Source organism: Mesoplodon mirus (assembly GCF_964341445.2).
Source record: "Mesoplodon mirus genome assembly, chromosome: 3".
Lineage (NCBI taxonomy): Eukaryota > Metazoa > Chordata > Mammalia > Artiodactyla > Ziphiidae > Mesoplodon > Mesoplodon mirus.
In genome coordinates, this window is record NC_138978.1 from 44,838,449 (window position 1) to 44,863,883 (window position 25,435).

A 25,435-nucleotide genomic window follows, 5' to 3' on the forward strand; every position below is an offset into this window, starting at 1 on the left:
GGCTTTGGTTGAATTCTTTCTCTGTGCTGCATGCTGGGAGCAGGAAGTCAAGCAAAATTCAGGCCCTGATCTCAAGAAGCTCCTAGTCCGTGGAGAGACAGGCAGGTAGACTGTGACTGAATTCAGGGTGGTGAGTACCACAACAGAGGACAGAGAGGAGGTTCCCGAGATTATGTGGGTCAGGGAGGCTGGCTTCAACTGAATTTTGCAAAATGGCAGGGTTATTTAGATGGTGGTGGGAGAAGCATTTTAGTTGAGGGGAGAGAGAGCACACATGCAAAGACATGGAGGGGACATAACACGGAAGGGACATACAGCAGGAGGCATTCAGAGTAGGGCACTTGCCTTATTGCATTTTGGAACTTTGTTTACAGATCTATCTGCTAATCGCTCAAGACATGAATTCCTAGAGGGCAGGTATCAAATGCCCTGGAACTCAATTATCTAATAATAATAAAATATTTAATCTTTGCCACATTCCTATGAACTCTACCAATATTGAGAAAACTGAGACATAGGACTGTTAAGTAACATGCCCAAGGTCACACAGCACAACAGGGATTTGAACCTAGGCATTCAGGCTCTGGTGCCTGTGTTCTTAACCATTATGCTATGCAACAGGTACGTATTTGAATTGATTTGAATTGGATGGATGTAGAAGTAATTACATGATAATGTAGTCTCTCATTTGTTTAAAAAAAATAACGTGGCCGGCATGCCAGGCTCTGATAGTTGTTGCAGCAAAATATTAAGAAGTCCCCTTGGCTTTGGCTTTGGCTTGTGTGCCATGTAGAAACTCTCACAGGTGGAAATGTTCTCTGGGCTCTTAATCGCCAGACTTTAGCCAGATTCAAACCCAAAGTGAAAATGAAATATGAGTTTAGGCCTGAAACAGAGGAAATCAGAGGTCAAAGGAATCTGGAGGTGAAGAAACAGAGGCTGTAAAGATGGCCTTACACAGAAAATGGAAGATCCTTGGCCTTAAAAATACAGTCTTTTGAGACAGTTTGAAAGAAGGTGAGGGAAACAATAATGATAAGTACATATAGCTTTAGAAGATGAAAGTGCTCCTACTTTTAAATTGATTTTGAAGAGGAGAGAAAGAGAGATGAGAGAGGTTTATGATAAGAGCTGAATGGTGGGGAACAGAGCAAGGAAAGCAGATTTCACTATGGAGAGCAGAGAGCCATCCATTCACTCATTTATTCTACCAACGAAACCTGGAGCTGGTCCCTGGGGTTACAAATGAATCAAACACAGTCCCTGTCCTCAAGGAGCTCACAGTCCAGTGATAGAGAGAGATAGGAAGATGGAGAGTCCCGATGCTATGTGCTAAATGTCCGTATTAGAAGTGTGTACAAGGGAGAGAGGAGGGAGCCATGATGGGGTGCTGAGCAAGGGTGTGTTAGGCCTGCTGATGAGAGAGGAGGGCCTTCCGGGCCAGCAAGAGTGTTTTGCAGAGTGTGGCATGAGAGAGAACACAGTGTGCTCTGGTTTGTCATTGCTGGCCGCAGAGTGAGCTTTGTAAGGGCTTGTGGAGGTTATGGTGGGTAAGGGAGGAAGATGGGAGTCAGTAACAGGAAGACCCCAGTTCCTATCCCAGCTCTGAACATTGTGAGCAGGGGCTGGTCATTCTACCCTCCGTTTTCTCCTTAACTCTTAGTTTGCTCACCTATAAAATGCAAGTGGTGGGTGGAAGGAGGGCATATCCCATCCATCTCTGAGGATCTTCATGAAGGTTAAAAGGGGTATTGGGTGTGAATGTGTTTACAAACTCCCCTGCATCTAGCATGTGATTTAATGAATTCCTTCCAGTGGCTTTGTAAGGGTTCGTCTGGTTTCTGCAGGGAGATGACACTTGCTGTGTTATCTCTGCACTTGCCACCACGCCTTTCCGACGGTGGCCTGGAAAAGCCTCCTGAAGGGCATTTGGTCCATGTAGCTGCCCCTTGGGGTCGACAGGAGGGAGGAGCCATCCAAATGGACCAAGAATACCCCCACTCTCTCACCCTGAGCAGGTCCATGTGGAAAGCCAGGAATGCCCTCCATATTCAGTATACAGAGCAGTGTGTCGATTTCCTGAAATATCCTGTGAAAACAAGAGGGTTTTCATTTTGAGAAATCAGAAACCCTAAGGACTGCTTATTGCATTTGAAGTATCTAACTTTAACCCATTCACAGTAGAGAGTTTTTTAAAAGAGGAAAGTGTACCAGAAATTGTCTGTAAGTGTTAAAAATGGTGCTTTCATTATTCTTTTTTTTAAAGTTCACTTAATCTCTCCTCCTTTGCTCTATATTTTCCTGACTGGTATTACTGTGAGAACTTATTAGTTAATGTTTGTGAAGCATTTTGAAAGTGGAAATAGCCATTGACATAGTGATGAGCAGTAACGTGTTTAAGTGTTCTTTTCTATTTCAGAAATTAAATTCCAGGGATAAATCTTACCAGCTCTCAGATTAGTCAACTTTGCCACCTGCAACACATTTTAATGGGCACATATTTTCAGTATGTTATGTTTTGGACCAGGAGAATGAACATGTATTAAGCACTTACTGTGTGCTGAGCTCTGAGCCAAATGCCTTAAATTTGTTATTTTCAATCTTCACTGTAACCCTGCAAGGCAGACAGAAAATTGTTTGCATTTTTCAGATGAGTAAATTTGAATTGCACCTCAGAGAGTCTTAAGTGGCTAAGCCAAGGTCAAGGCTGGAGCTGGTTTTCAAACCCAGATCAGATAGACTCCAAACCTCATGCTCTTTCCATTATACCATGTAGAATTTTGAATTAAGATCTTTCCAGTAACAACAATTTATTTGGCAGTATTTACTGACTAATAGCAGACACATAGCCTAGAATGTTTTTAATCGGATTAGATCATTTACTTTCTCTGAGACTACTGGGTTGCATCTTATGCTGATAGGAATTCTTTCCTCAGACGAGGAGGTTTAGGGAAGGGCACAGAATTTGGTTTCAGACTTGAGTGCAAGTTGCAGTTCTGGCTGAGTGACAGTGGACACTGCCTGAAGCCTCATTTCTCCGTCATGTGTAAAGTGACTTCACTTCTTCAAGCCTCAGTTTCCTCAGCTGTAAATGAGAGGAGTGACAATTACCTACTTTGCAAAGTTGTGGGAGAATTAACTGAAGTAATGTACGTGGAGATACCTGTTACCATTTATTGTGTGCTAACTGTTGGCAGTATTGAAAGGACTTCGTGGTAATTGCTTGCCTAGACATTTTCCTGTGTAAACCAAACAGGATCTCCATTTATTGAACCTTTGCCATATTCCAGGCAGGGACTTTGCTAGGCACTTTGTATGTGCTTCTCCATTACCATATTTATGACATTATATAATAATTACTTATTTACTTATTTATTTACTTCCTTGCAGGCAGGAACCTCTTTTATTTCCTTTATATCCCTGGCATTTAACATAATGGCTTTTGGCCCATCGAAGGAACTCATTAATGTTAAGGAAGTTAGCTTGGCTTTTGTTTCTTTATACTGCTTTTCTTCTTTTAAAAGATAACTTCAGTTGTGGGAGGGGCTATTCAAATGAAGCACTATATTATCATTAGTAAATTGTGACTTATAACTTGCTTTAAAATATGCCTGTAACTAAAGAAGTTTAGGTTGCACTGATTTGACAACAGCTGATTCTGAATATCTGTTAGTCTTTCACTCTTTTAAAAGGTAAATTTCTGGGATAAAAAGAATATATCAAGAGTTGGAAGAGTTTGCAAGCAAATTTACTTTGTGTCTGTGATTTCAAAGGAGATGGTTACCCTACTCAACTCTTTTCAGTAACCTTAGTATATCATAATTTGGATGTGTCATATCTAAATTATTAGGGACATATTAAATTAGTCCTAAAAGGGTCTTATCTGAGAATTATATATTATGCAGTTTGAATTTTATTTAAAGGTAATAATTTTGAACTTTACCATGTGTTTTTAAAAGGCTTATTATTTCTCAATTTTTAAAATGCCAGTTTGACTCTTGCCCAATTAGTATGAATTAGTGAGATTTCAAAAGCATGTTTTGATAAAGACAAAAGATTGTTTGTGAAGACAGAAATATTAACTTATTTATCCTCTGTTCTAATCCAAAATTTTCTGTTGTTATGAAGCAAATCATAATGCATATAGTAGGAGATTTTTAAAAATAGAACAATGAGGAGATTGAGATGAAGGAAAACTAAGAGAATTTTAAAAATAAGATAAACTCAGGGGTGAGGTTTGTGCTTAAAAAAACAAATCAAGTTTGCAGTGAGGTCCTATGCTCTTTCTTTACACATAGTGGGCTACAGATTTGGCAGTCATTTTCCTAGCAATATTACAAAGAGGGGACCCAAAGAATTACAGGATGCAGCATCCATAAAATAAAAGTAAACCCATCACACAGATAATAGAGAATATTAGTGGTTCATTGCCATAATAAAGTATTTGCCTCAAAGCAGATAGAAATATTCTGATACTTGGTATTTTTGATTTTTTTTTTTTGCCTCTCCACTTTGCTTCTTGTTCATGAGATTTTTATAAATATGTATTAGGAGGATCTCCGTATGCAGGAAAGAGAGCGAGAGAAACTCAAAAAGCATGGCGTGGAATGCTGCTTGACAGTGTCATACATTCACAAGATGTCCTTGAAGATGGAGCACAGAACAGAGATCAGGGAAATTTTGGCAGCTGCAGTTGGGAAAATAAATGGCTGTTGTGTGATTGGGCAGATCCTGAAAGCAGGCTCCTGCTCAAACCATGTAATTAAGAAAAGTGGGAGCTTTTGTCCAAGAGCAGAATGTTCATAATATCAGAGTTTGTCAGCAGGAGCTTTTAGAACAGATCAGTACTTTTCACTCCCTGATCCAGGGAACAGTTTTCTTATAAATCATCCACTCTCCTCGCTGTCCTCATGAAGGTTGCTGCCAGGCGATAAGGCAGACTTAGACTGTAACCTCACTAATGTGCAGTGATGTAGGTGAAGGGGAGACCAAATCAGAGACTGTTTCAAGAAATGCAATTTTTATTCATTTGGGCTCCTATGTAGAAACAAGCAGAGTGTGGCCAAGGAGAGATCCTGCAGGACAGCTCTGGGAAGGAGATGGAATCATTTTTTGTTTGCTTGTTTTTGTTTTGTTTTGTTTTGTGAATTTTATTTATTTTTTTATACAGCAGGTTCTTATTAGTCATCCATTTTATACACATCAGTGTATACATGTCAATCCCAATCGCCCAATTCATCACACCACCACCGCCCCACCCCGCCACTTCCCCCCCTTGGTGTCCATACGTTTGTTCTCTACATCTGTGACTCTATTTCTGCCCTGCAAATCGGTTCATCTGTACCATTTTTCTAGGTTCCACATCTATGCGTTAATATATGATATTTGTTTTTCTCTTTCTGACTTACTTCACTCTGTATGACAGTCTCTAGAGAGATGGAATCATTTTTAATACTGTGGCTCCGAACTGGTTTGAAGGATTTGACATTTTCTTTATTTTTTAAAAATAGCTTCCTTTCAGATTATAAAAGTGCGATATTTTCATTGTAAAACAAAAAACTTGGAAGATAGAGATGGAGACAAGTATAACAATCACCTATAATCCTACTATTTATTATTAACATTTTAATTTTCCCTCCTACTCTGTGCATGTTTATATAATTGACATAGTCAATTTTTTTTTTTTTTTTTTTTTTTTTTTTTTTTTTTTTTGCGGTGTGCGGGCCTCTCACCGTTGTGGCCTCTCCCGCCGCGGAGCACAGGCTCCAGACGCGCAGGCTCAGCGGCCACAGCCCACGGGCCCAGCCGCCCCGCGGCACTTGGGATCCTCCCGGACCAGGGCGGGATCCTCCCGGACCGGGGCACGAACCCGCGCCCCCCGCATCGGCAGGCAGACCCTCAACCACTGCACCACCAGGGAGGCCCGACATAGTCAATTTTTTATTTCACCTTTTTTCTACATTGATTACAAACATTTTCTCATGTTATAAAAACCATTATAAACATAATTTTAACAGTTGTGGAATACCGTGTCATAAAATAGATGATAACTTACTTAGTCACCCCCTCTTTTGGGCCCTCAGGTTGTTTCTATTTTTTCACACTTCTGGGTACACTTTTCTTAATATACCTTGTTGTGCATACTTTTGGTCTACAGAATTCTGGATTCTTTTCTGAGCTTCAGAATGGATCATCGGTCCAAGAATATGAACATGAGGTTCAGAAAGTTTGTGCCCATTTATATTTCCACCAATAATGATGAGAGAGAGACTATTTCACTGCCCTTTAAAGCTTGACACTTGCACACTTTGCATTTCTATCTATGTTCTCTGTAACCATTTTTTCCACAAATAATTCACATCCACACTTCTCCCAACCCAGGTCTGCATTCTCACCAACCCTGGTTTCCTAGAGTCCAATTTTACTTGCACCCACTTGCTTTCCCAGAGAGTGTCCCTTTTTCTAATGTTTCTTTCTTATACAAAAACAGAAAACAAAGTCAGTGAAGGAGGAAATTATAAATAAAATTTCAAGTGTGATACAGGAATTTTCAAATTTAAAACTACCCTATTAGATTGTTTTTCAAGATCTTTTCACTAGTGAACATACAGATATAATATGAGGCTGTGTGAATCGTCCATGGGTCTAATTTATACATCGGCCACTTATACATGCACTGAGGTGCTGAGAACCTTTTTGTTTCTCTCAGTAACTTTGGCTTCAGAATTTCCCCAGATAATCTCTCTTCTTCGAATTAGAAGGGCTGTTGGCATTATACAATTCCTCTTAACAAAGAGAAGGTTGGTTGCTCTGTGCAGATTTTTCTAGATACTAACTCCCTCTACTCCCCTCTGCTCTCCTCCTCGTCTCTACCCCAGCTGTGTTAAGAAAACAAGGTTAATTTTCAAAATAAAAAATATTTTAAGTAGATATCTGAAGAATTCAATCTGAGTCTGCACAAAACTTAAATTCAGAGAAGTGACCCAATGCTTTAAATCATGATATAGATACAGAAAAACATGTGGCTTTTTACAGCTGAATCTTGGTGAGTTTGCTCATACTCTGAGCCACTAGCCAGGCATTTTATAAATATAGAGTACTTATGTTTACATGAATTGTGCCACTGGCTACTGTTTATGCATTTAATCAGAAAATAAGTCCGATTTAGTCTGTGGACAGTTTTACAGGTGACTCATTAATGTTCTTTGTATGGAAGATAAAGATAACATATATTCCATCACAACTGGTTCCCATCCCAACAGGAACCCATAGCTTAATATTAGGCATTTTGGATATTTTGTCTACATTAAACATTCAGATTTTGGGGGCTTAAGGAGTAGAATGGGAAAGGAATTGTTTTCCAGTTGATTTTTTTTATTAGAGCTGATATTTTTGCAGGAAGCCTGAGCGCTTGCCCACGAAATTGCATTTATATTAAAATGAAAACATTTGTCTTTTTCAAATATGCCTTTAATGAAGAAATCCTATTGAAAGTTTGGGATTGTATTTACTTATTGGCCATTTTGGAAAAGAAGACTGAATGGGGGCGTGGGGGTGGGTGTCATTTGAAGGTTTCCCTGTCTTTATAATGAACTGGATGATCAAGCCATCCCTCAGCTCTGGAGAGTTTTCTGTAAAAGTCTGTTAAAAACCAAATACTCAGGGGTTGTACCAGGACTGCCCCAGATGGGCACACCAGGAAATCATTTTAGGCCCAAACTGAAGCCCTAAAGAAACACTGTAAGATATAAAGGAGGCCAGTATTTATTTAGGAGGAGAAATGTATGTGATGTATCTGGGGAAGAAGATTAAAAACTTGGATTTCTGTGAATTTGAGAACAACGCCTAAAAGACATTAAATTTTGATTATGCTTTTCATTTAAATGCTGGCCCTGCTATTTTAAGTATTAATGCCTCTTATTCTCTCCAGCGGCGGCTGATTTTTTTTAAAAAGCCCTGACTGTCAGCACTGAGAATACTTTTGCCATGCCTGGTATTCATCTCCAGTGAAGAAGATGCTGTTTCAAAGGAGTAATGCCTCAAGCTTACCTCATTGTTACAAATAGTCACTTGTTTAGGATGTAAGCATTTAGACCAGAAGCAGGATTGTCAGTTCAGTATCAGAATGGTGTATGACTAGTCTATGTGTAAATTCATTTATGTACTTTTGGTGAGGGGGTGGGGCATTGTTAGACAAAGTCTGAAGGGAATTGCTTAAAAGAAAGAGGTGTATATGATTGATTTTAATTATTTGTTTACCTCCCCTCCTTTCCCATCCTCTCACCTTGAACCCTCTAAGGGCAGGGATCAAAGTATTTTTGTTTCCCCAATTCCTCAAACAATGCCTTGGTCTATAATAGCACTCAATAAACTTGTCTTGAATTGAAAACACTTGTTTTAAAGATATGCTGAGAATTTATTACCACATAACTTCCTAGAGTAAATAGGTCTTTCAGGTTATTTGTGCATCTGCCCAAAGGCATTATTAAACTGTCAGCATGTTTTCCTCAGTTGGAATTAAATTTTTTTTTCTAGAGTTTTCTAGTTCTCGTCTAGCAGAGTCTACAGAAACTTGGTACAAATGGTTTTAGGGGACCTGAGTGCAGTGTTCAGCCAGATTCCCCTGGTCCAGGGGTCTTTGTGAGTCATCACATATAATTTAGTTGGGGGTGGGTGTATATTCCCAAGCTCCCTTTTCCTAGAGTGATCACATCATAGATCTCAGCCCCTCCTCGTGGGCCCCATTTAATAACGTATCTCCTTCCCAGTTGAATCATAACCAGGAAAATGTTATGTTAAAAAAAATTTAATCTGAAGGGACTTGAGCAAATTAAAACCTCTTGAAAAGGAGGAGACAGCATGGAGTTTATGAGCTGATGGACAAAACTTTAAAGAAATATCAAATTGGGGGGGGGGCGTGTAAGGACATTTTTAGTATCTTTCAAGGAGCAAGAAGAGAAGTGAGGAATTACTCCTAAAAATAATATCTGTCTTCAGGAACACAGAGCCTGCTGTGTAATTTTCTAACTTTGGGGATTTGTTTTTCAGGCTTTTGAAAAGTGGGTGAGATGCAGTAGTCTGTGCTGCTCTACCAGAGTCTAACACAGTGCATGTCAGAATTTTATAAGGGTCAAGTGGGAAATGCCTACAAAGAGAATTAGGACTTTTATTTTTGTTCTCATGAATAATTTAAATCTATTTCTTTAATGGTTCGATTCAGTGACTGCCCTTGGTAAACATTATTCTTCATGCTCTTGGGAGCACTTGTTCTATTACATAAGGCTTAGCCTTTATACATAAATTTTCAAAAGTCCTTCCAGCATGGTAAAAGGAAACACCTTTAAATACTCATTAAAATATTTAATAAAATACATATGTGGATCGCAGATGTACACACCTGAAGCAAGTTTGCAATTAGTACATTCCTTTAGCATCTTTCTAGTTTCTGGGAATGCTGACATTTAGAGGGTGCTGAAAGTAGAAGGGAGAGTATTTGAAAAAGAAACATCACATTCCTGTGACCTTCTTAGGTTCTTTTCTCTTGTTCCTTTTGACTGATGATGGAGTATCGAGGTCACCGCCCCACCCCCCAAGAAAATCAGAAGTTGAGGACAGCTGAGAGTGGTGTGATGGGAGTACAAGGGCCCTGCACCGGGCTCTCAGATGATGAATGTCAGTAGTGAGTTCTACATAGACAGACACAGGTTCCTCTAATATAAAGTTGTACCCTTCTATTTGCCTCGTGAAGTAAATACTGAAAGTGTAAACTAGGTTAAGGTACGTAAATGCAAGACCATACAATTTATTGTCAGAGTGCCATTTCTGTGGAAAATACTGGAGCAAAACCATGGTGGTGTGGCTGACAGGATTGGTGTGAGGGCTATGGTAGGACCCCTGCTGTGCCTATGTGGGGTCTGGAATAGTGATGTCCTCAGCTGTGAGGAACAGGACCAGCCCTATAATGCTTACCTGACCCCCCCAAGCCTGAGCACATGAAAGCCTTGTGAAGAGTGGGGGACAGAGGGAGCTGTAAGAGATTCATGAGCCGATGGAAGAAATATTAAAGGAGGCCTTACGTACTTTCTAGAATTTTAGAATGGGTCTCGCTTAATATACTTAAAGGACTTTCTGGCCACAGGACGTGCTTGCTCTCTCCTCTGAGATGTGGACCCTTCAGCAATAAATTTTTTTTTTAATGAATGAATGAACTCTGAGGGCAAGAAATTACATGAAAAGAGTGATTGGGGAAGGAAGGCAAGTTTTTGCCCTTTGATTATATTGCTACTCATAGAATCAATTGAGAGATTTCAGTCTGAGACAAAGGATTGGCTTTAGTGTACCTAAAATGTTACGTGCATATATATTTTTCTGAGGAGAAAGAGCAAAGGCATTCACCGGCTTCTCTACAGGGTCCATGTCAGCCAAAGCTTCAGCCCTCCTGCTTGAATGAATGCCTCTTAGAATCTGCATTTGAAATAATATCTAAGTGTATGCCTGGCATGTAATAGCAACTCAATAAGTATTCTGTCCTCTTGTTATATGTAAGATGGAGATGACATTAATAAAATTATTGGCTTGTACTTCACAGGGTTGTTAAGAGGCATCTAGCAAACTATTGGATTTTCAAGGACTTTCATTCATTCAGTAGTTCTTTATGCAGAACCTACCAATTCTCAGGCCCTGTCCTACATGCAGGAGATACTATTATAAACAAAACAGATGTGGTCTCTGTACGATGGAGCTCAGAGTTCAGGTCGCCATTCTTTGTGAACTGTTTAAAGTACTCTACTCAGAAAAGTAAGGAGGTAGACATGTCTCCACACCTATATTCAAGTGCATTTCTGTGATATGGCCACCTTCACACCCTCCCCCCAAAAAAAGTAGAAGTAAACTCTCATCTAAGGGGCCATGTCTGCATTGTCACAAGAATACTCAAGTGAAGTAGCCTATAGGCTTAGGTTTAAGTCCTAGCTCTGTCTCTAACTAGCACTGTGACGTGTGCAAGTCACTTCCCCTTTCTGGTCCTCAGTTTCCTCATTAAAGTTACAAGGTTGGGCTTGGTGGTCCCTGATGTTCTCTGATATCTGTCATACATCCACACTGTGAATTCAGTGAGGGCCAGCTCCTTGTCTTTGTTGTCTGTGTATCCCCAGGACCTAGCACAGTGCCTGGCACTCCAGGGCTCCATCTCCGTTCATCTAACATTCCCAGATCTAGCCATTGTGGAAATGAACCCTTTTTTAATGCATATAACCGGGCATGTCCAGGAAGTAGTGTAACAGACACCTTGGGTGGACAATAACAAAAGATGTGATTGAACAGTTAATTTAGGACCATTGGGAAGGACCCAGAATTGTGGTGACAGAGATACCATGAAGGGCAGAGAGGGTTGGCTCTTATTTTCAAGAATATCCTGAGAAAGAAAGAAGCCTGGCCCAGCCTCTGCTTCTTACCCCCACTGCCTCCACAGAGATAAACGACCCAGAGTGATGATCCAGCAGCTGCATGCCTGAGGCCTTCCCTCTCGCTTTTGTTGTATATTTTGCAGAAAAAAAGGGGGGGGAGAGGGAGGGGTGAGGTTAATGCCTTGAGTGTGAGTAATTAGTCATTCAAACCATCAACATTTACAATGACAGGATTTGAGTGCCTACATTATTGTGCACTGCTCTAATAGTTTACCCCTGAAATTTTCTGCCTGTATAATGTTTCTTAAAATATATCACGGGAACATAAAAGATTTAATGCAGTGCTTTGTACAACCATTAGAGTTTGAAGTCAACTGAACCTCCTCAATGCTCTATCCTGGATGCTGACTGTAATTCTGCTCTTAATTGCCATTCAGAGGAGGGAAGGAAGGCAAGTCAGGGGTTTGGAACCTGATCAGCTACGAAGTTGGCTGTGAGACCCACACAGAATCCTTCATTAAAGTCCATATGCACACTTGAGTAACTGATATATTTATTTGCAATGACAGTTGTGCTGTTAGAATATCAAAGGCCTTAGAGTAGGGAAGCAAGCTTTCTGATTTTGCTGAGCCGGCCTCTGAATTTATTGAAGGATATGCTTCCCACTAATACACATGTTTACCTCTGGTCTGTTTCCCAAGTAGAGATTATAAGTGTCCTCTCTTTAAGATCTATCATGTAACCTTAAAGTGCCACAGTTTCATATTCTTGCATTCAGTATATTTACATCTTGGCAACTTTCTTATTTTCCAAGTAATGTTTTAAAATGCTCTTGGTTCACTTGTGTATCAGATTTGATTCTGACATTTTACATTTCTGATTCTTTTTTTAAGCCTGTCTTGCATCCTGGGATGCGTCATTAAGACCAGCAAGGGGTCTTATTACATGATGTATATTAACACATTTGCAAATGTTTCTCAGCTTTGAAACTGTACGTTTTTATTGAGAAAACTCTGTGTGTGTGCATATGTGTATTTTCCTCAGTTCCTTCTGAGTCCACAAAAGGATAACTGTGTAGTGTGTGTGCAGAGCAAAGAGAGCTCCATCTCCATGAGATGAGAAATGACTTGACCTAATTTATAGGTTTGTTTGGTTAAGGTACCTCAATACTGAACATTGTATCTCATGATTCCTTTTCAGAGGTTTGGGCCCAGTTCGGGTTGTCGGATGTCCAGATGGGGCTCAGCTCCAGGAGTCAACATAAATTTAGGAAATCCACATAGGATGTAAGGAGATCCAGAAAGCTGATTGGGGAACTGAAATTTCTTTGCTGCAGACTTGATACTTCCTAGGCCTTTCTGGAGCAGGGAGACCCATGAGATGATCACAGAGACAAGTGCTGGCTTTCGCCACGTGTGTCTGTGAGTCGAGCATCCAGTGAACAAACACCGAACATGGCTGTCAGTAGTCTTAGTCCCACAGAATCTCAGCCTGCTTAGGTATGACTTACATTCCTCTTACGCCATCATTAACACCCACAAAGCTGCCTCGCTGCAGAATATTTTCTAGGTGTTTGTTCAAGAGCCGAGCCGTAAGAAGGGTAACCTAAGAAAGTGGAGCAGCGAAGGTGTTCTGTAGATTGTGGGACTGGCTTTTTTGCCACTAAATCAAAATGCAGTAGTTGGGCAGCTCTGTGCTTCTGCCACCCGAGCCTCCTGAATTGGATAAATTCTGTTTTTTAAGTTCCTTATTGAGTTGGCAGTGCTCCTTGTGTTTGTTGCCTGGACACCTGACTCAGTGAAGCAGTGAGACGACACAGCAAACGGAGGCACTGCACAGACCCAGGAGGCTGAGGCTTGGCAGAGCAGAAACCTGCCGCACAGCCAGGAGTTTCAGTGATGCTCCGGAACAACATCTCCATTAGCGTGACCCCTCCCCTGGGCACATCGCCCTCATTCTTTCCTGGGCCCTTGCCTCAAGGGCAGAGCAGCTGAATAGGATTTACGGGGTGCATTTTCTATCAGTGCTGAGGAGAGCTTGATTTCCGATTCCTCTCAGGAACCCTTTGCTTTCTCCTTGCTGTTTGGACCAGCCTAATGCAATCCCACAGTTGACCTGAAGCCAAGAAAGTTGTGATGATTTAAGTGGAGCCACTTATGTTACCTACATGACGGCAAAGAATCTTAGAAGCTTCCCACCTTCCTCAATCTGCCTTATTTCCATGACTCCTCTTGAGGCTTCTTTTTTTTTTTCTTTTGGTTTCATATCCCATTTGTGATTATCAGAAGAAGAAACGATTACAGTAATGCTCACCTATGTAGGGCATGATGAGGAATAATACTTATGATGCTTCTAGCCACTTTATGTTCTAGACAACTTATATATATAAATAACCTTGCACAGTAGGCTTTATTCCAGTTTACAAAGAGGAAACTGAGGCTTAAGAGTATTGAAGTAACCTGCCTGAGATCACAGAGCTAATAAGTAATAGAACTAGAATTTTAAGTCAGCTGTTCCCTTGGCTAAAAACTCATTCCCTTTTTACTACCACTATGTTTCAGATGAGTAGATAAGCAAAAAACAGAACAAAACAAAAGCAAAAAATGGTCTCTGAAGGTTGATGAGGATGAGCAGCAACTAGAACTTTCCTACGCTGCTGGTGGGAGTGTCAACTGGTACATCTACTTAGAAGAACTATGGACAGTATGTACTAAAGCAGAACACACCCTATGACCCAAAAAATAGACTTCCAGGAATATTCCCAACAGAAATGTGTGTGTGTGTACACCAAAAGACATGTATATAATGCTCATAGCAGCATTATCTACAATAGTTAAAAACTAGAAACAACCCAAATGTTCATCAAAGTAGAAGAGATAAATAAAACATGATATTTTCATACAATGGAATTCTCCACAGCAAGTGGAGAAGAACAGCCTACCACTACATCTCACAACATGGATGACACCCAGACATAATGTGTGAAAAGACATAAAAGAGTATGTATTGTGTGATTCCATGTATGTAAAATTCAAAAACGGATAAAACAAATCTATGGATTAGAAGTCGAGTAGTGGTTACCTTTGGGGGTGGTATGAATAACAGAGGTGGGGACACAAGAAAGGCTGGAATGCTGGTCATGTTCTGTATTGTGATCTGAAAGGTGGTTACTTAGGTGTGAGTTGTGTTTACTTTGTAAACATTACTTGAGTTGTACCCTTAAGATTTGTGCATTTTGCTACATGTATATTAGATAAACATGCTTATCTCCCCAAAATTCTCTGAGCAGCCAAATGGTAGTAATGGAAGCTACTAGTAACCAGGTATCTGCTAAGCTTTGGTTTCCTTGTCTATAAAATGTAGAGGATATTAGAATATGGCCCACTGCTTTCTTGTGGGGAGTCAGTGAGAGAAGTCACATCAGGTGACTGGCAGAATGACTTCAATAAATATCAATGATTGTGGTTATGTTCCCACAACTATTCAGGCACTTTACATATATCCTGTCACCAGATACTTCTTACCACCTTGCAAGGCAGGTGGCATTGTTCTCCTCTTTCAAATGAGGAAAACTAAGGCTCCCAGAATTTAAATCCCTTACCCAAGGTCACACAACTAGGGAATGGCAGAGCATGATTCCCTTTCCAAGGAGGTGATTGTTAATTTCACATAAGACAGAAAGCACACCGTGAAGGATGAATAAGGGATGGTGCTAGGATAGAATGGAAAAGTGGGACTGATGAGCTGCATTTGGGGCCAGGAAAACTGGGTGCAGGCCCAGACTCTGCCCCACTTTCCTGTGATGACAGAAAAGTCACTGGATGTCTCTGGAATTCATCTCAAACATGAGAGTTTTGAACTGAATTTTATTCCCTGAAGTGCCTTCCGGCTCTGTAGTTTTGTGATTCTCCATGTTTGTCATTCTATACAAGGCATCTTTAGGACCCGGCTCCGTGAGCTTAAACCCATTTTTCATGTGAAACCTTATTCTATCAGTATCTTCTTGGGACTTTCCTGAACGCCCCTATCCTTTAAGCAGGTTTAATTGCTCCTCTGTTACAGGCCCATTGTCCTACTGTAGCCATTTGCCTTCTGTGTCTTCTGTGGACTGTAAGCCCCTTGTGGGTAGAGACCGAGACTTATCTCTTTTATTTCCATGCATGCTGCCTCAAACAGTTCACACATTCGTGGAAATATTTGTCTTATTAGCTGTTTAGATACAGTGAACGTCCTTTTTAAGTAATGTGTGAGAGGACAGCCTGGGGCTGTGCTAGACTTAAAGTGGAGACCTAGAGAGAACTTTTCCTTCATGTTTTTAATTTTATTTGAGGTCCAGGAGAAATAGTAACAGAGGCGCTGGGGAGAAAAATTATTAGATAACTTTGTAGCTCCCCAGAATGCCTTTATGAAATCTGAAATTTGATCAGTATTAAGTATCAGTGAAAATCTAAACCCTTCCCATATGGAACAACCCCACTTAATTTAATGTCATTTTACTTTATGAGACAGTTAATAAACAGGTACTGTATTTGACCTTGTGAGCATAGCCCTCTATATTTAGCTTTTTCAGCTTTAATGGAACTATCATTTTAATCATGATTATTACTTTACATTTTAATTATAATTTGGTGTGGCTTAAGTATACATTTCTGAGAGTGATTGTGTAATGAAAACAGGAATTAGCTTTTCATTAACAAAATAATGGGAGAGTTCCCACTGCATTCTAGTCTGTGCTCAAAATCTACAGGGGCTGGCCTAAAAATAGCAAGGGGAGTTTAACACTTTGGTTAAAAACATGTTTCTAAATTGGCTGTGTTCACAACACCATCTCTTTTGCTCCATCCTGCTTTATCTTGTTCTCTTTCTTTACAAAAAATAAAATAAAATCTTGAAAGAGACTTTGTGTCTTTGAGATATCAAAAGGCTTACTATTTTTATTTTTATTTAGATAATTAGCACCATGGAGCCTCAGGTGTCAAATGGCCCGACATCCAATACAAGCAATGGACCCTCCAGCAACAATAGAAACTGTCCTTCTCCCATGCAGACAGGGGCAGCCACAGATGACAGCAAAACCAACCTCATAGTCAACTATTTACCCCAGAATATGACCCAAGAGGAATTCAGGAGTCTCTTTGGGAGCATTGGTGAAATAGAATCCTGCAAACTCGTGAGAGACAAAATTACAGGTATGCTCTTCTTCGATATTCTAGGCTTGGGATTCACAGCTGCGTTGTTCCATTAGATGTGCAGATCTTAGCAGAAATGCATATGTGTGGTGATGCCTTTTGAGTGTCTGCAGCGTGTATCCTGCATTCAAGGTCAGCGTGGGTACACAGTCATAAACTCATATGCGTATGTATACTACATGAAACCACATTGCAAATTGGTAGGACTGGGAAGCAGATAAAATTTTGGAGCTTCCTCAGCTTTAGTTTATGTGAAATAATCCTTTGGATGTGTCCTCTTTTATTCTTAATCAGCCACCCCTACCCTTTGTTCTTTAGTTCTCAGTTCTGCCCTCTGCCCTCCCTATACTAGTTTTTATCTATTTATCCCTTTCCTCTCAAACATTTGGTTTGCATGTGTCCAATGTATTTCCATGTATCTGAGACTGTCTTTTAAAGGGGGCCATTGTGGTCACAACTGCCCATTGTCCCTGGGAGAAATAGGCCCCAAGGATAGCAGATGATTCTGGAATAAAACTACCCTGTAGTAGGAGGGAGATGCTTGATGAAGGTATTTTATCTTATTTATTTGTTTGTTGTGAAGATACTCTCTGAGAAGTCAGAGACTTTTTACTTGAAAGTGAAACAATACCCTATACTTCAATACTTGAAAGTTTTAGGTTCTGATTTTTTTCTAACTGACAGCCATTTATTGAGGACTTAATGTTTGCCAGATACTGACGCTATTATCCTTTGGGACTGGGGATGAGGGTAGTTTCCTTGTAATCTTCTGGAAGTGGGAATGTTTTCTTAGAAAAATACTGGACTACATAGTGACGGCAGTGAAGCTACTGCTCTCTGATGCTCCCGTCCTAAAATCATTCACTCTCAGCTTTGAGTATTTGTCATTTTTTGGTGTTGACTTTTGCTTCCCTCTCTCTGGACAGTTTAATTGAAGAGCAGCTGGCCTATATAAGAAAAAGGAAACTCTAAAATACAGAGATACATTATCTTGATTTTTAAATCAGAGAATCCAGTGTATTTATGTGCATGTAGCTATATATATTCTCCATTTCTTCTAATTCACTTGTTAATTTGTCCCCCATTTATATTAAGTATTTTGCAAAATCATAAAACTAAAATAACTGTCGAAAATATAAATCACATAACCCTCTAAACATAATTTCCTCTTCTGTAAAATTGGAAAAGAATACTTATCTCAAAGGGCTTATTGTGAGGATTAAATGAGAGACTGGATATATACTGCCTAGCACAATACCTATTGCATAGCAGTCTCTCAGTAATGGGGGAGGGTGTTATTATTATAGGTACAGTTAGTATGTTTCAAGGAGAATGGCTGAACAGAGAAATTTTATCAAGGTCTCCAAATGGGCCAGGGCTTTGGTGTTCTTATCCCAGAGCCCTGGATCATCCATCCTTTGACAGAGCTGCCTATGCTCTCAGAAAGCCAATGTTTAGATTCCTGAAGAATCTTTATATAATAGGATGATAATTCAAACCAAATTAAAACCAGTTAACCATATGATTCTTCCTCCCACTCCTGTATAGAAAATGTATTTTTGGTGTAGCCTTACCTTCTAAATAGGGACTCTGCCAGCTAGATTAGTGAATATTATTAATCACCTTTTCAAAAGAGTTCCTTTAGAACTATAGTAAGATTTTTGAGAAGTACTGATTCGTGGTGTTGTTCCTTGTTTTCTAAAGACACATGTTTAAACAAGCAGATTCCTTTACTGAAAGAATGCTAATTTGGTAGTTCACTGAGTGTATTTGAATAAGAGTGACAGCTTCGAAGACAGCCTTTAATTTGGTATACAAAACCAAAATTGTCAACTTTGGTTTGTTTAGCACCCTCTCCAGCACAAGCAGAGACATACAGTAGCATCTGAGCTTAAAGAAGAAGCTTACGGGTTGAAAGCAGAAATACAATGCAGGCATAAATTTATAATTATGCGTTTTTTTAAATTCAGGGGGGAAAAGAATTTTATTTGCAGAGAACTTATGGGAATGAGGCAGGGAAATATAGAGAGACCAGAGATATTTGCCCTCATTTGGTAGCAGTGTTTAATAAAAGTAGAACTTGTGGTTGTAAAGAGTGCTTATTAAATTCTTCATTTACACTACCTAATTAATTCTAGCATTTTAAATTAACAGTGAAACTGGTCCCTGCTGTACCATTCCATAGATGCAGCATATTTCCTCCATCCACCCGTTGTTCAGGTTTAATTGGCTACGCTAAAAGTCAGAGAAGGAGGGAGAGATAGGGCTGTAGGGAGGTGGGGAAGGAGTGGAGATCGCTCTGATGGAAGACGCTCTGAGGCCTACATTTGGGGTTAAGTGATAACGCAGGCTGGGAGAGGTGAGGTTTCACACCAGCCAAGTTAAAAGGCTGCTGCTAGTGGTTCAGAAGTCAGGGTAAATGACATCATAGGTATTTTTGTTGCCCTGATTTTTAACATCCCCAGTCCCCCTTTTCCTCCAACACCTCCTACAGATCTCAATGCATCTTGATCCTGTGAAGTTTACAAGGAGTTCTAAATATCCAGTGGGAGGATTTGGGGGGTGGGAAGTGGCAAAGAGATAAGAATTCAAGATTAAGATTTTCCAGCCTAAACCACTCCCGAAGAGAATGTAATAGATTCCCTTAGAAGGTTCTGGCTTCTAAAATTGAGAGAGAGAGTAAGAGAGGGGGCGAGGTGGGGGGAGAGAGAGAAAGAAGGAAGGAAAGAAGGAAGGAAGAGAGGGAGGGAGGGAGGAAAGAGGAAGGAAGGAAGGAAAGGAGGGAGGGAGGGCAAGAGAAACTGTTAATGGTGTTGCCAGGAGGCTGGCTTCGCTCCTGGCTATGGGCTGTCAGCGAATTCTGCGTTTGAATTTGGGCATGGACTTAAGTGTTGTGGTACTGAGGACATACTTGTTACTATTTATCAAGTACTTACTCTATGCCAGGTACTTGCTAGGCACTGAACATACCTTATTTTGCTTAACATTAAAAACAGCCTCCATTTTCTTAGATGAAAACACAGAAGCTTAGTAACTTCCCCAGACAGCACAGCTATTAGCAGGTGGTAGAACCGGGATTCACCCCCAATTTCCAAAAGCGTGATCTTATGTGGAAGCATGTGCAGGGTGTCCCTGCCTGTGGTACCTGAAGATCCCTGCTAACCCTCAGCCCATAACCCAATGAAACACTGGGTTCCTCTGAGTAGCAGTTGCTGGCCGCACTCTGCACCTAATGCACCATGGCTTAAAACAATACTCCTGGGCTTCCCTGGTGGCGCAGTGGTTGAGAGTCCGCCTGCTGATGCAGGGGACATGGGTTCGTGCCCCGGTCCGGGAATATCCCACATGCCGCAGAGTGGCTGGGCCCGTGAGCCATGGCCGCTGAGCCTGTGCGTCCGGAGCCTGTGCTCTGCAACGGGAGAGGCCACAACAGTGAGAGGCCCACGTACCGCAAAAAAAAAAAAAAAAAAAAAAAAAAAAAAAACAATACTCCTGTGTATAACGGGAGGCAAAGATAACAATATTTATCATCCTCTGGGGATATAACTCCGTCTTCAGTGGAGACCCAAATTTACTGTAAGTGCCAGGTTTAAGATTCCCTCATAGTGCTTTTGGACATCTCTGTTAATATCTTCTCAGAGATACTAGATTTTCTTTTTTCCAATTGGGAAAGGCTGCTTATCAGGATAATCTAGGTACCAAGGAGAGAAAACGTGTGTCCCTAGTCGCTTTTGTGTGCAGCTGTGAACGCAAGGAGGCTCTGGAAGCTATGTCCTTTATTTTTCTCCTCCATCCACATGCAGCCTCTGCTGCTAGAGAGGAAGGAAAGTGGCATGTGGCCCACAAGGATTTATGCAACTGAGGAACTCAGGCAAAGAACACCAAACCCCTGGTAAAAATTCTATTATTACCGTGGACTGCAGATAATTGAATTAGTTTCTTATTTTTTTTTTAATTTTGTTGCCTTTTTGTTTTTCAAGCTTTGAGATTGTATTTCTGAATCGAGGTTCCTAGATGATCAGTACTTTAGGGAAGGAAACATATGGCTGAACCAGGATAGAGTTTGGTGGCTCAGGGTATGTCTTAAAGCCAGAACAGCTGGAATGCTAAATTGCATTTTTATAATTGTCCCTCTTGTTATCACTTCTCTCCAAAAGGAATAGAGAAAGCATGGGGGAAACTAACAAAGAACAATCACCAGAAATAAATCAGTGTACAACAACAAATAGTTTTGATCTGCCGGTCTAGATTGTGTGATTATTTACATCATAGAGATAAAAAAAGGAATTATACTTTTACTTCATGTCACTCTCCATGTGCCCATACAATGCAGTTTTTAAGAGGAGTTTTCTATCCATTTCAGGCGAGTGAGAGCTCTGAAGCAGGGGTTTTGAGGACAGGGTGGTCCAAACGGAACACTATCGATTATAAAACTGAATATATGGAGTGACCGCTATATGGAATAGATTATGTGGGCTGTGGATGGCTGAGAAAGGGTGAAGTCTGTGTTAGCTGGAGCTATTGGCCGGAGTGGGGCGGCGGTGGCTGAAAGATGGGGTTAGGATTTAGGTAGAGGGAAGAAAAGCAAAGAATGGAGCTAAAATTCCAGTCTAAGAACAAAAGACTTTTTTATTCCTCTGTGCTTTGGACAAAGGAAGTAGAGCTGGGACGTGCCTCTTTGGAAGCAGTAGTCTTATATTGAAGCAGCATTGCCAAGTGAAGCTAAGCATACAAAAACATCAAGACAGTTAGAGTTGCACCCCAACGGACAAAGACAGCATTTCCTAAACCCCACCTCTAATCCATCTCTTCATTTCTTCCTTTATAACACATCTTTGGCTTAATTAATATTATCATTTAGTGGAAAGAGCAGAATAAGGCAAAAAAGATGCTTCGCTACTGGAGACATCAGGGTGAATTCTTTGCCAAAGGCTTTGTATGTAGAATCACACCTCTAATTAAAGGAACCATCTCAGTTTTGATTCAGTGACATTGGGTAACTTCTCTTCTTTCTCAGATTTGTGAAAGTGCTAATATTCCTGTATGTCCCTCTCAGGAGGTAAGATGTGGAGTGTGGACTACAGCAGTGGGGGGGTTGGGCAGGGGGCTGTGTCTGTTAGAGCATCAAGGCCAAGAGGCATTACATGGAATACAGTCTCTTGGGTTAAAGAGGGAGAGGAGAGTGAGGGTTGTGGGGTACCTCATGTTACCTTATATACTTACTTACAAGGAACGACTAATAGGGACACTATGAGAACTTAATTGTTTTGCTTCTAAGATAACTTTATAAACAATAAAAGGCCCTGAAAAAAATCCTAAAATATGAAAGTGCTTCGAATTCACTCCTGAAACGTGAATTCAGCCCTAGGGTAAATTTTATTAGTATAATTTCTGACAGCACCCAGCAAAGATGAATAAAAATAATAGCAGCAGCTTTTGTATGTTTTTGTGTGCCTTCTGTGTGTTCTGGGCACTATATTAAAAGCTTCAAATATAGTTGCTCATTTAAATAGTAAATTGGGACTTCTTGGAGATTCATAATCATAGCCAATGTTTATTGAGTACTTACTATGTGCTAAGCATTGTGCTAAGATCAATAAATGGAGTTTCACGTAATCCACAAGACAGTCATTTAACAGTCAAAGAAACTTGGACTTAGGAGCAATTGAGTCATTTGCCCAAGGTGACTTAGCTCCCAAGTAGGGGAGCTGGAACTTGAACTCTTGGCTGTCTGACTAATTGTGAGTTATCCCATTATAGTTTATCGCTGGCAGTTTCCCTGAAAATACTAAACTGACATCTCCCCGTTACAAACCAATTCAGCTTATATTGCCTAGGGAATGAAAACTTTTAGTACAGGGAAAATATAATTAGAATTCAAAATCTTTTGTTTTGGAAAATAGCATGCTATGCATTGAATTAAATAAACGCCAGTGGTTTTCTTTTTTTTTAACTTTTTTTTTGTGTGTGTGGTACGCGGGCCTCTCCCGTTGCGGAGCACAGGCTCTGGACGCGCAGGCTCAGCGGCCATGGCTCACGGGCCCAGCCGCTCCGCGGCATGTGGGATCTTCCCGGACCGGGGCACGGACCCGTGTCCCCTGCATCGGCAGGCGGACTCTCAACCACTGCGCCACCAGGGAAGCCCTTAACATCTTTATTGGAGTATAGTTGCTTTATAATGGTGTGTTAGTTTCTGCTGTATAACAAAGTGAACCAGCTATACATATACATATATCCCCATATCTCCTCCCTCTTGAGCCTCCCTCCCACCCCTCTAGGTGGTCACAAAGCTCGGAGCTGATCTCCCTGTGCTATGAAGCTGCTTCCCACTAGCTATCTATTTTACATTTGGTAGTGTATATATGTCCATGCCACTCTCTCACTAATGCCAGTGTTTTTAAATTAAGCAGGTTGCTGCTTACCTGAACAAGGAAGCATAGACAGAGTGGTTTTCACCTTCAGATTCTCTCTTCACAAAATACCCCTCACTGTGTTCTCCTTTATCTTGCAAGCACCGTATTGAAATGGATGCTGCCTTAAGTTTAAGCATACTTAAAACCCGGCCTCAATTATGCATATCCAAGAAAATCCCAAGATATCGATTAGCTAAATGAACTTTTCCACATGCATATCAGAGGGATATTCGTTAACGATGGGAAGAGTAGAGGAAATAGTAGCATTTATCAGCATATTTTGCTGCTGATTTTGAAAATGTACTTGGTACAGTACAATGTGCCTCTTGAATTCAGAGGAAAATCAGGCAGATTTGCATCTGTTATTTTATTTATCACCTCCCTGCAGTCATTTTATACGTATTCCACAAAGAAGAATAAAAGAATTTTGAATTGTTGACTTGGGGAGGGGGTTGATTATTATTGGAGGTGAATGGAAAATTTTTAGGTATGGAGAAGATTTGGGAAACTAATGCAGTTACAGAACAGGAGAATAGGGGTCTACTTTATTAAGGGGAACTTAGAGAACGTTAAGTGCAGACAGTAAGCCATATAATCATTGTGCCTCTTACACACCCATCAAGGGCAATCAGAGACCTCCCATCCTTTCTAATTAGGACAGGTTGGCAATTGAGTGGAGCTGTGAGGTTTAGAGTCTGTGCAGGCACAATCTTTTTCTTTCGACACATTTCTTTCCCCAGGACGGCAATAGGCAGGATTATAGACCAGGTATGGTTTCCTTTTGCCCCCTGGCTATCTTTCCCTTCATCTTCCCTTCCAAATCAGAGGGTTCTGCCCTGCTTCTGAACTCAGATAACCCGTAGGAAAATATTCTCACATCCCAAGAGAGATGTCTCAGAGGATTTTTACCTAGGATGTGAATCAGGACTGGGTATTTTAAGGATTTTCTATTTCTGTACTTTAGCTGACTGTTTGGTTCATAAGACCAATTCCTTGTTCACTAACCACCCCTCCTTCCCCCAACACATAAACACACCCGCCACACACACACACACTCACTTCCCCCTTCTCTGTAAAGTGACCTGGTTGATTGAGACTAGGAACTAATCAGGAAGGTAATGTCAAAATGAAATTTCCACACATTATCTAAAAATGTAATTCGTCAGCTTCAGGGTAGGAGGAAAGTGCTTTCTGAGATGTGTTAATGGGAAATTCATTTTTTTCTTGTCTTCTGTGAGCTGTGGTAGTGGTGATTTCTTCTTTCACTCTGCCTCCACCCTGCCCCCATTCCACATTTCCCTTACTGCTCTTAACTGATGAACTCTGTTATCTGTCTTTTATTCCTTGTTATAACTAAAGGTCTTTTTAAGTTGCCTTTTTGTTTTTTTTACGGCCCCAAGTTGAGCTTTGATGGGAGAAGATATTTCTAGTTTGGAAAGAAGATAAAATTCAGATGGAGGCCATATATTTATATAAGGCTTTTACATTTGTAAAACATTTTCAATCGGCCAATTGTATTTATTTAGTGTCTGCTCCTTCAGGCCAAATAAATGTTATTTCCTTTCCTTCTCTTCTCTTAAATTCTGTATCAGGTTCTGTGAGGAAGCTAAAAAGGGTAAGACAGTTTGTGCACACATGTTGCTGCTAGCAGGGTCAATGAGTCGGGGAGGCCAGGACAAATCACAGGACCCTACAGAAGCCTGCAGGTCTGGGAGGGGCTGGGAGCCTGCTTATGATGCATAAAGGTGGTGCCACCTTGCTGTCTTGTGTGGGGGTGGGGGGCGGGGGGGTTGTTTTGTTTTTCACCGAAGCCCAAACTCACCTTTCCTGACCCTAGCTGTTAATTTCATTGGAAAGATAGCACAAAAGGATTCATAACAGAACAATGAAGTTGGAGGTTTGCCGACTGTGTGTCAGCTACAGTGCTAGGCATGCCATATATGTTATCTCATTGAAGCTTTGTACCAGTTATGCACGGTCAGTGATATTGTCCCCATTTTACAGATAAGAAAGCCAAGGCTTAGAGTCAGTTAGCTGGAGAGTCCAAAACCTATGGTCTTTCTATCCCCTTACCTGCCTCTGCTGAATGAAGATGAAGAAAACATCAGCTATGGGTGTTCAAAGGATAAAAAGATCACTGTGGGCTGGGGTTCTCAGAGCAAGCGTCAAGTAGGAGCAAGCCTTGAACTTGGTCGAGAGTACATCGTAGTCTGTGTACACAGACCAGTACACAGCTGAGCCAAGTTTCAGAGATATCTTCAAGGGATAATGAATAGAACAGTCAGGACTACTCTGTGGGGTAAAGTTAGTACCGCCTTTGTGTTTATGAAATAAGTTCAGAGAGTTTAAGTAATTTATCCAAGGCCATAGCTAATAAGTTCTGGAGCTATGATTTGAACCCAAGTCTGTCAGACTCCAAAGTGTGTTC

At 40.7% G+C, this 25,435-nt stretch overlaps 1 protein-coding gene across 5 annotated transcripts in view; it reads left to right on the forward strand.

The window, feature by feature from the left end:
* The window catches only part of ELAVL4 (ELAV like RNA binding protein 4), a 152,495-nt gene that overhangs the window by 84,923 nt on the left and 42,137 nt on the right, over positions 1-25,435 (forward strand). For all 5 annotated transcript variants that reach the window (XM_082613076.1, XM_082613075.1, XM_082613077.1 and 2 more), the window contains one exon: positions 16,354-16,594. In XM_082613076.1, coding sequence (XP_082469202.1) covers positions 16,354-16,594 — 241 coding nt within the window. Of the gene's footprint in view, positions 1-16,353; positions 16,595-25,435 lie in introns of those variants that run through there.